The sequence below is a fragment of the Balaenoptera acutorostrata genome, unplaced genomic scaffold (genome assembly GCF_949987535.1).
Source record: "Balaenoptera acutorostrata unplaced genomic scaffold, mBalAcu1.1 scaffold_583, whole genome shotgun sequence".
Taxonomy (NCBI): domain Eukaryota; kingdom Metazoa; phylum Chordata; class Mammalia; order Artiodactyla; family Balaenopteridae; genus Balaenoptera; species Balaenoptera acutorostrata.
In genome coordinates, this window is record NW_026645951.1 from 135,824 (window position 1) to 147,965 (window position 12,142).

Below are 12,142 nucleotides of genomic sequence, written 5' to 3' on the forward strand. Positions count from 1 at the left end.
CTCTCAAAATTCAACTGTGAGATTTTATTGTTTTAGAAAGAATCCCTGGTCAGGATCAAATGAATTCAAGTGTAAGAATGTATATTCATTATGTACTGAAAACAATAAGTATTTATAAACATAAAATAAACTGCCAATTTACAAGTTAAAATTTTAGTAAGAAATATTAGATCATGAAGTTCTAATTCTTTAGTCCTCAGAACTTTGCTCCTTTCCCTTTCTGGATAATATTAAATGCCTCATATTAAATAATACCATCTCATAATCTGACCTAATCTCACTTACTCTACTTAGTAGAACAAGTAAATCCTATCATTGACTTTCAGAAACTGCTAGTATCAAGATATACTAGAACTCTCCAATAAGAACAGATATCACACGCAATTTACTTCTAGTAGATGTGTGTGAACCCTGAGTTAACAGGAATAACTTTTATGTTAGAGAGCATGGGGCCACTTACTAGGTCTGCCACGTCTGAGTCACACAGACGCAACTATAAGAGTCTTACCGTTCCTAGTTTACAAAGACTAACTCATGTCTGACCAGTGTTAGCCAGTAGAAAACAGCCACTCATCTCTCCCCAGTTGGTCACTGGGCACAAAAAATGATATTTTGGTTAGAGAATAAAGTACTGCTGAATCCTCAATGTTTGTACTGCTAAAATATCAGAGAATAGCAGGAGAATCATTAATAATGAAAAGTAGGAGGTGAAAAGAAATACTAAGTTGTCCACCTCGCTAATCTATGACTGACACCAATGTAACGGGGAGGCATCTTCCAAAACTACGTTTAAAAAGCCTGTGCATATCTGAAGGTGTATTTTTCAACGTCAAAGCAATTCTTTTCCTCTGGACATAAGAACCCACACACGGCATCTCCAAACCCCCTTGACAGCCACATACAACTCTACCTTCCAAATTTCTGTTTCTTCATGTGATCCCACGCTGCCCGGGTCACCAGGGATGAGCCCCGCAAATGAACTCTCTGGATGATATCTAAAACAAGACATTTTTATCATGAATATTGTCAAATTTAGACAGACCTATCTCAGAATCAACATAAGCAAAGACTTACTTATACAAAGATGTTCATTTTATACCTAGCATTCAAAATCAGCTATTGTCACATTGCACTCTGAGTAATCATTTCTGCTTTAGTTCCAGTTACATAACCAATCAATAATTCATACCTATTTTGCCGATAATTTATGATTAGATTATTATCTAATATATCTAACTTTATCACAAATATAATGCCACCTAAATACGATGCCTATGCATATCTAAGTGCAATGCCATCTTTAATTTTTGCCTATTTTATATAAAAATTCATAATACAAATAACCAAGAATTTTACATACATAATTGGGACTCAACACAAACGTTAGTTAAAGCATAATCAAAAACCACTCAGTTCTTCATCAAGAAATGTTTATAAAATGTTCAGTATATCCCTAAATCCCTATTTTTAACAGGATTTGCAAATGAGTTAGAGAGAGCTGGGGGTCGGGGCGTGGAGGTGTAGGAAAGAGGGGGAGGGAAAGAGGGAAAAAGAGAGACAGAGAAGCCTGCTTTCTGAAATGTCAATCTAATGAACAGACAACTTGGAGGATGATGCAGATAAACAAACAATTCCAGATTTAATCTTACTCTGATGAAACCAGAAGAGGACACACTCCAGCCCCATCAGAGCTCAAAGCAAAGCACCGACTTAAGTCCCCTCTGCCAACAAATTCTATCTTTCTCAGCTCCTTTTTTTCTCCAGTTATTACAAGGGAATTGGAAGCTAAAAGCCGTCTTTGCTTAATTCTAAGTCAGAAAGATATCTTCCTTCTTCCAAAAGAACTTCTGGCAATATTTCCCAGAAACACACTCTATAAACAATGATGTAATTCATCTCAGTTACCATGCCTGCCACCGTCGCAGCCACCAATGCTTGTTTTAGTTCTGATAGCCAATGAAAGTAAGGGCAAAAAAGAGCAAACAGGATAAAAAAATTTTATAACTGTGACTGTTCATCATCTAAACTCAATCTTTCCAACATGACATTCCTAATGGAAATTTTTCCTACTTATTAGAAGTTTCAAAATTATATCTAGGTTTTTCCCACCCAGTTCTCAGATCTCCATCGTTTTTAGTGCCTCAGACTCTCTTCCACAGCCTACTCTTGCTCTTGAAATAAGAATCACACAGCCAGACAAGCATGCAAAAGGCTGTTAGAAACAACTAATACTGCAAGAAAACGCTGACAATCTCTCAAAGAGAAAAAGGGAAACGAACGAAGTCACAAAAGCCTTTTCTTCCAACTGTTCATTTTCAGTTGTAAAGCTTACTCATCATCAGTTATATTAGCAGAAGCAAAAATAGGTAGAAGCAAGTTTTTCCTTAAGTGTGGAAATGTATCAAATATTAGAAGGCTAAATGGATAAGTATGTTCCAGAGAACGTATATTTAAAATAACTTACCCCAGTCTTCATCACTTATTCTACCAAAGGAACGGTCCCTCAAAATTCTAAAAAACTGATATTATATATGTTGAGAAGAGAAAGTCAACACTTAAAAAAAGTTTGCATGTACATTACTTTATTGGAAATTTAAAAAGAAATACTCACCCAGCATTTTTGATCACAACATCTACAATATAAAAATATTCAAGTCACAAATATAAAAGCAAGCATATTAATTTGCCTTTGCTTACAACACATTTCTTTCAAAAGCGTTCCCTGCCTCCCCCCTGCCCATGGAAAAGTAGATATAATAGGTAACAAGTGCTAGCAGAACACAATTTTATACCTATAGTAAAAAAAAAATCGGATTCACAAAAGCACAATAAGTACCCCATTATAGCAGTGCTTTCCTCTCAAGTCTACATACCTAAATGTTTCCACCTCTACCTCCTGCCAAATTTCTGTGAGCTTATTTACAGAATTAGCAGTCACACAACTCTTAGGTTCTTAGAATTCAGTGGTAATCGTAAACCATCCCTCAATTAACTTCAAAATTCACAGGGAAAGTTAAAAGTTTAAAAGATTTTTCCTTGCCACTCAAAAGTCAAAAGCCCAGAAAGGAAACCATTAGAGTCAGAAACTGATGGCCTGTCTTCATACATAATTGCATTCTCACTATAAAATAAAAGGGATTGTTTCTTAAGGTTCAACCACCATCTTGTGGCTATTTTCACCTTATGACTTCAGAACTTTGTGGTCTCTATCCCTGTGTCAGACACTATGTGAACATGTCTCTCACAAGCTCAACCAAATATAGCTAGAAAAATATATATGCTAGACCAAAAAAAGGGGGGGGAAACACATTCAAACTACAAAAATTAACATTTTTCAGATTATAAACACGTTGGGCTTATCTGCAGTAGTTTCCCTCTAGTAATTCAATAACCTTTTACTAACAATGTATGGGACTAAGTCAGGAAAATTAAACAATATATTTGAAATGCTTGAAATGCTTCTTAAAAATGAAGATTTTTATTTTATATAATTCATCTTAATTAATTTGCAAGATACTGAATCATTTTAATCTGAATCATTATAATTATCTAAAATATTCCACTGGGTCCTCTATTGCCAAAATACTGATTTATTTTTTATTTTCTAAATATATTTGGGGTATGATTAAATTATTATAAAAAGGAAACTTAGAGAATACTTACAAGTTTTTTTAAAGGCTCTTAAAGTACAAAAAAATATAAAACAAACTCAACACATACATGCATAAAAACTGTCACCTCAAGCCCTTTGTGGAATAAGATTAGGGTATGTAAAAAAATTAAAATTTAAAACAAATCTAAAAATTTGATTACCAAAAAAGAGTTTTTAATAAACAAAAGTGAAATAAAAAATATTTCATTAGAAAGGTAGAAGCTACTCTGTTAGTACCATAAATGCAAAGAAACATTACCTATTCTTCCAAAAGCATCCAGTGCTGTCTTCACAACCTTCTCTCCTGCGTCCACTGAATCTGAGGGAAAGGGAAATTAGGACAAAACTTCAGTAATATCCCTTACAAAGGACTTCTAAATTCTGTGGCTCAGAGCACATGACAGATACTATTCATTCAACAGAACTCATTTCCCAGGAAAATACATTTATATTGCAGGCACGTAACAAACTAAAATATAAATGATACATGTTACAAAAGAAATTTAGTCCCTAAGGCAATCCTTTAACCTACCAAAAAAAAAAAAAGAGAGAGGGGGTAAATGAGAAGTATTTGACAAATAATATCCAAGACACCATGGTCCAACAGAACTTTCTGTGAGGATGGAAATGCTCTATTTCTGCACTAACATGGTAACCACAAACCACATGTGGCTCCTGAAGTGTGGCTAGTACGACAAATGGAATAATCTATTTTATTTCATTTCTGTTGAATTTTAAATAGCCACATAAGCACTTCCCCTTAAGGATGCAAATGAGACTTTCAGAGGGAGGGAAGGAGAAGCGTGTTTAATTTGAAAAAGCATGTTCAATTCTGTATCACTACATTTGGAAAACAAACCTACTGTTTTTGTAATACTAACTACAAAAAGAAAAGCTCAATGAAATATTACGGATTTGTGATTTTCTGCTAATCAGCCCAGGAGAAGGGCTCATATCCCCAGAGCTGTGTGTCAAATGGTCAGCTGTCAACTCAACATCACCATTGCCTCTTTCTACTTCCTCTGCAATCACAGCGGGAGCCAGGTCCCTTCCCTGGGACCCATAAGCTCCTGGGTTAGATCTGCCAAAAAGAAATACTCGCTTAAAGGGAGGAAAAGTAGGAAGAGACTGTAAACGCAGGCAATCTTGTGAGCAGGCGGCAGATGTGAGACTGACAGCACATCCAGGTGAGCTCTTGAAAACCACCTGCCACAAGCTGCGATGGTCATCGACAGTTTCCCTGACATGCACCTGCCCAGACCTTCCAATGGTAAGTCTCTAATTCTTTGTATAAAACCCTTCACACTTGGAAAACCGAGAGGGGCTTCTGTTTTCTTGACTGAATCCTGATTGATACAGGTTGAATATCAAAACTGAGGGGCAGGGAAGAGAGTCTGAAATCTTTATCTTTACAAAATAGGTTTTAAAACCCCAGAAATTTTTTTAAGTTGAAAACATTTTTCTAGACTCTCAATGTGGAAATAAGATACTAAAATGTCTGTCTCATTATTCCCTTGAACTCTCAAAACAAATCATATCCTATTTCCTTTCCTCTAAAATTTCAGAATAAAGTCACTGGCAATCTAATTTTCTCCCTGGTCCATAAAAACAATCTAATTTGCAGAAAAGTCAGTAAGCACTAGCTTTTTAAAGTAAATCTACTCAAGAGGATTCCTTACAAATACTACTAGAATCAATACATCAAACATACAGGTTGTATTTGCTGTCTTTATTTCTAATGCCTAACTTTGACTCTTACGTTTTCATAAAGATAAGAAAGTTGCATACAGCAATGATCACCTGTGCAGAATGTAATATGAAGGCTGGGTGCAGAAAGGGGGCACTTCACTTCTTACACTATATTACTTCAAGAAATGTTTTTTAAAAGCAATTTTAAAACGAAGAATTTAATGTTACTCTGTAGAAATACATAAGACCTTTTAGCTAAGGCAGGTCTTTTAAGAAAAGAGCATATTCATATTCACATCTACAGTAAGGTACTGATTATATCATGCGCTCATTATTAAAAATATTAAATAGACAACTGAATAAAAGTTAGACTCATGAAATAATCTACATCAAAAGTTTAAAAAATACGTCACTAAACATCTTTGGCAGACTTTGGTAAAATCTAATTTCATAATTATACTGGAATGCCAAGATATTTGCTCAATACTTATTAACATGAGAAACAGCATCAGTGGAGGAAATATAAAACAAGCAGTATAGTTCTCTCAAATATTGTACCATAGTTGGCCACTGCTCTTCCGCCTTTCCTTCTTATTTCTTCAACAACCTTATCAGCAGCTAAGGAGCCTTTACCAACTCCCATGAAGTCCCCTCCTAGATCATTCACTGCAATGCAAAAATAAACAAATAAGAATTCAGTTCTAGACCTTAAAAATATGAGTTGGAAATGAAATTATATTATTAGTGTATTTCTTCAGTCAACTTCCTAATTCCCTACTACTATATTCCCATCTTACTGAACACACCATGAGATACGTACTTTCAAAACATGCCTCTTTGTTTTTAAATATAGATATGAAAAAATATATATACATATATAGATATGAAGCAGAAAAATATTTAAACACAGGTTCATGTCATGAAATTTTTAACTGTGCAATGCTTCTCCTTTTTTAGAAAGAAAAAGACCATGATTCAAACCACTTTTAGCAAAAAGAAAGAAAAGAAAAAAACCTAAAGATCACTTTTAAGATTAAATACACAGGAAAACAGTATGGACATTCTTCAAAAAATTACAACTAGAAGTGCCACACGATCCAGCAATCCCACTTCCAGGTATTTATTCAAAAGAATTGAAATCAGGAACCAAAGAGACAACAGCACTCCAAATGTTCAATGCAGCACTATTCACAATAGCCAAGATGTAGAAATAATCTAAATATCAACTGACAGATAAAAATGGATAAAGAAAATGTGGTACATAAATACAATGTATTTATTCAGCCTTTAAAAAAAGAAGGAAATTTTGCAATATGTAATGAGATGGATGAGCTTTGAAGATAATATGGTAACCCAGTCACAGAAGGCCAAATGCTGCATGATTCCACTTACATCAAAGTACCTAAAATAGTCAAACTCATAGAATCAGAGAGTAGAATGGTGGTTGCAAAGATTAGGGGGAGGAGAAAATGGGGAGTTGCTAATCGGTGGGCATAAAGTTTCAATAATGCAAGATGAATAAGTTCTATAGATCTTATCTGCCATACAACATAGTGCCTGCAGTGCATAATACTGTATTGTACACTTAAAAATTTGTTAAATGTTCATATTAAATGTTCTTACCATAATTAAAAAGAAAGAAAGAAAGAAAGAAAGGTTAAATACACAATGTGAAATATCTTCTCCACGTCAAGAAGGTCTTTGTTTACAGGAATGGTGATAAAGAACAAGCACGGGGCTTCCCTGGTGGCACAGTGGTTGAGAACCTGCCTGCCAATGCAGGGGACACGGGTTCGAACCATGGTCCGGGAAGATCCCACATGCCGTGGAGCAACTGGGCCCGTGAGCCACAGCTACTGAGCCTGCGCGTCTGGAGCCTGTGCTCCGCAACGAGAGGCCGTGACAGTGACAGGCCCGCGCACCGCGATGAAGAGTGGCCCCCGCTCGCCGCAACTGGAGAAAGCCCTCGCACAGAAACGAAGACCCAACACAGCCAAAAATAAATAAATAAATAAATTTATAAAAAAAAAAAAAAAAAAAAAAGAACAAGCACAATATTAAACTCTTGGAGAAGCACACGTGAATTTTTATAAAACATAGTGTGTCATGGTCTACCAAAAAAAGAAATAAAAACTATTTATTGAAAGAGGTCAAAAATTACATACACAACTAATATGTGTTCAGTCACTAATTATAGCATATATGTAATTTATATGTTTAACAACTGACCACACTTACCACATAACATCTCCCTATATCCAATTATATAGATACAAACATTAATTGCACATTTACTATTTGCAAGGAAATCTACAGAAATCTACAGATGTATAAGAATGGTGCCTATCCTCAGAGTTTATAATCTACTGAAAGTTAAGTATGTGGTAACTACACTAATGCACTAATTGCATCATAAAGTTTATAAAAGCCAACATAACTAAATAATATGATAACGAAGGTAATTTATACAATAATTTAATTATTTACAAAATAACATGCAAAAACAAATGAAAAGATATATAGATCAATGCCAAATAACTTGGAAAAAACAGAATTTAAAACAAATACCTGGGACAAAGAATTAATTTGCATTGCAAAGTGATCATTTTTATAGGGTTATTGCACACTGTGCAGAATATAACAATTTAAAAATTACTAATTAATAAATGGCATAGAGGTATATACTAAAATTTAAAGTCTCTTAATATTACCAAATTGATAATTACCATACCTGGGGAAAAAAGAAAAACCCACAAGATCTGTTTTTCTTTTCAAGAATGGGTCTCTTTTGGTGGGGGCTGGAGTGAGGGCTGCAAGTGGGGTTGGGTGGTAAAGGGAGATACAGGGATGATACCGAGCAAAGCTAGCCTAATGTGCTTTTACTCTTAAAGGAAATGAGTTTTTCAAAATGTGGACTGGGATATATTTTTTCTAACAATATAGTCTTAACAGCCTTACTGCAAATAAAAAATGCCTCAAAGACACAAAATAATGGGGAAAAGGCTTACATTATCCCTCAGAGATTTAAAAAAAAAAGTGTTAAGATTCTCAAGACTAAATTCCTATTAATTATTCATTTCTGTACAATTACTCAAATGACAGGAAACAGTTTTTAAAAATCAAGATTTTAAAACATGCGGCTAACAGTCTATTAAGACCCTTTTTAACTAAGCAAGGGAAAGTTCAAGAGCAAACTGGCAAAGGCCATACTAAAGTAAAGAAAGAATTGTTCAATTGTGAAATGAAACACTACCCCCAAGTGGAAACTGTTCAAAGTGCAACCAAGTGCAAGCAAAGGTAAGAACTGAAGACTGTATAAATAATTATTGAGATCAATGATGTGCAGTGAAACAGTTTCAGAATAGATTTATTCAAGACAAGTCTCCACCTTAGAGAGTACAAACTTAACACTGACCCCACTCAGTTATCCCACTATCACCAGAGCTAAATCACAGGGATTTCAGGCTTAACTAGAAAAGCACTGGTTACACGCTGAAGGGCTTGGATAGCAACAATGTTCACAGATTGTATACAAAGAGAAATGCATCCACACTATGTGACACTGTTCAGCTTAAATATATGACTAAAATTCTAATCACAATAATATTTTAAAATACCATTACCGCCTTATACTGGTATGTATATACCTTACATTTTCAAAGACCCATCTATGTACATTGCTGCATTTGATCTCCATACAGCTTTTTAGGAGTTTGGCCGGAACAGTTGTTCCTATTTTCGCAGAAGAGCAAAGTTTAGGAAAGGTTATGTAACTTGTTCCAGGCTCCAAAGCTTGTCCAGGCTCCAAGGCTGTATGAAATGGCAAAATTCAGACTAGAACCTGGACCTACCACAATACCACTCTGCTCCTCTAATGCTGTAAACAAGTTTCTTTTATCCTAATTATTTCCACTAAAAAAAACAAACAAACAAAAAAATCACATGTGCTTGGGGAGAATATAGAAGGAACAGTAAATCAGCCACCCCAGTCAAACAAATAGCCTTAAATTAGGGAGTAAAAATGGTTAAGATTATGATAGTTAAGGACAGAGTCTTTTCAGCTAAAACCATCAAAATATCCCCCAAAGTGATATATTTGTAAATCCTCCATATAAAATCCAGTTTATAGCTCTGAAGAGTTTTGTTTTTTTTTTTTTTAAGATGTAAAATCTTTTTCCTATTTCTGTCATTTTAAATAAATCAATGACTTGGATAGTCTACTAAAGACTACATAAGGTTTTTTACTAAAAATCCACCCCAAGATTTTACTAAATACCTGCAATATGCTAACCACTAGAGCAGGGATATAAGAATCCAGAGAATTCTAAAACACACTTGGAGCCTGTAAAAGTACTCTATTAATAGGTAAATGGATACCTAAATACAAAGTATCAAGTTATCAGCTATCCAAGCCTGAAAACAGAACCATGTTTGTGACAATGCCTGTTTCCCCATATCCTCCCAACACTGGACATCATCATTCTTTTCAGTATAACAATTAAATGATTACAAGTTGTAGCTCATTATTTAATTTACATTTCTTTGAGCACTAGTAAGGTAACATTATTTTCATGGGCTTATTGGTCATTTATACTTCTTATTGTTTTGCCTGCTTAAATCACGTTTCATTTGGGGTGTTTTTCTTTCTTACAGATGTGTACGTGTCCCTTACTTATAAAAGATTTTAATTCTTTATACGTGTTGCAGATCATAAGTTCCTTTATTGAAATGTTGAAAGAGAAACAGAGGTAACATTGGAGCATTAATATTATTTGATGAGCATTACATACATTGTTTTCCAGTGTTTTGTTACAAAAACCAGATTGAGAAATCTGGATTTGTCTTTAGCAATCCTATTTGTGTACAGGACTTTGCTCTCAGAAGTTGGTTTTCTTGTTCTTTCTTGCTATCCTTCAGCCCTGACTATTGGCTCCAAAGACTAGAGCAAGAAACATGCTTTGGGTCTCCTGATATCAGGGCTGCTAAACCAGCTGAGGGAATATACGTCACTTATAGTTTGATAGGAAAAAAAAAAAAAAGCAAAGCAAATTGATTATCATCTTCCTCAAACTGTCCCATCTTCTCAACATCAGTTTGCTGGGTGAGTTATTTCCCAGGTACTCTTTCCTTTCTCCCATTTCTGAACAGCACATGTCACTGAGCCATCAAGGCTTGACATCAATTTCATTATGACTCTTCAAATGTTCACTCTGTTCCCACTCTGTATCCAGCACTGTACTAGGTGCTTTAAGCTCGCAAGGTAGACAGTTTGTGCACTGAGGAGTTTCCAGTTCTTTCGAGGAATCGTTTACTGCCATTTCTTTCCTATTCTATAATTTCATGCCCAGATTACTACAGTTGCCTTCCCGGTGGTCTTCTGCCTCCAATCTTAATCTTTCCAGGCAATCAGCAGACTGTTGCTGGGTAATGGCCCAAAGGCAGCCTTTATACTACGTCATCCCCTTGCTCAAAATCTGCAGTGGAACCCTAATTATTCACTGCCTAACTTTCAAGATCCCTTAAAGTCTGCCCTCACTTTACTGCTTCACTTTACTATAAGTAGTTCGTCCTTTTTGCTGTAGCTCAGTGCGGGAAATTGCTTATATAGCAGTTTCTAACTTGCCACTTAATTATCAAGAGTAATAATGTTATAATGCTTTGTATTTGAAGAGTGCTTTATCACTGTGCTTACACATATTCGTGTTCATATATTTATTCAGTCCAAGGGTTTGACACCAGCTGAGTCATATCCACTACCAATGACATATCTATAAACGACTTTTATTTCCAAAGTAAAATGGTGCTTCCAAATTTACAAAATCAAAATAACTTGCATATGTATTGATTCTGTGAGTGAAATCCTTTACAATGAGTAATCTGAGAAGCATATAAAAAGATGACACGGGCAATATTATACTACAAGTGTACTTATTTTTTGGAGAGGTTATTTACTTTTTTTTTTTTTTAATGCTTTCAAGAAATTCAAACCCTGCAGACTCAAAAAGTCGTTTTAATCCTTGTCTTACCCCAGAGGTAACTGCTATTAACCATCTCTTGGATGTTCTTCCAGACATTTCTGTTTTCTATGCTTGATGCCTTTCCTCCTATTTTGATAAAGTTTCCGATAGCAAACAATAGCATTAAGAATCATTTCATTGATTTTAGAGCTGTGGGCCCAATGGGGATTTCTTCCTGTATTCTGTTCATGTCCTGACTGCTACCAAAAAGTATTTGAGGTGGCTTAAATGTGCAAGGACTATTAAAAAACGGAAAAATTAAGAAAACGTACATCAGAGAAAGAGAAGCCTACTCAAAGCATATGCTAATGGTAGTTACTCTATTTGGGGACAGTGTCAGGTTTACCCTCAAGCTTCTTGACAGCCAAAGAAAAGGCGGAAAACACAGAGCTGCCATACTATTTTCACGTTTGGTAGAAAGATACAATCACCCTAGTTCATCAGAGTCTTTTCCAGAATGGCCATAAATGTATCTAAATATTTGAAGACCTCCAAAATGTTGTGACAGTTTAGAAAGCAACGTCTTAAATTAGGGCTCTTTAATTTAAGGGACTTAATCTGTCTCAACAACAAGAAGGCATCAAAGGTCTCCTTAAAGGGAGAAGAAACTGAAAATGAGAGACTGAGTCCCCTCCAGAGTTCAGTGCTGGGACCCTATCTCCTGTTTATATGCACTCACCACCTGGGTAATCTAATCCAGTCTCCTGGCTTTGAATACCACCTAGAAACTGAAAACAGATTTACACAGCTTCAACCTGTCCCCCCAACTACAGAGTCCTATGTC

General features: G+C 35.3%; 1 protein-coding gene across 1 annotated transcript in view; it reads right to left on the bottom strand.

Annotated features, from left to right (window-relative positions):
- Positions 1–6,034, bottom strand: part of LOC103016570 (peroxisomal multifunctional enzyme type 2-like) — a 56,030-nt gene extending 49,996 nt beyond the window's left edge. Inside the window, exons 1-5 of the mRNA XM_057539421.1 lie at positions 5,900–6,034; positions 3,912–3,971; positions 2,612–2,633; positions 2,465–2,511; positions 911–995 (exon numbers count right to left, since the gene is read on the bottom strand). Coding sequence (XP_057395404.1) covers positions 911–995; positions 2,465–2,511; positions 2,612–2,633; positions 3,912–3,971; positions 5,900–5,984 — 299 coding nt within the window. The 5' untranslated portion in view covers positions 5,985–6,034. The remainder of the gene's footprint in view (positions 1–910; positions 996–2,464; positions 2,512–2,611; positions 2,634–3,911; positions 3,972–5,899) is intronic.
- Between the last annotated feature and the right edge of the window lie 6,108 nt (positions 6,035–12,142).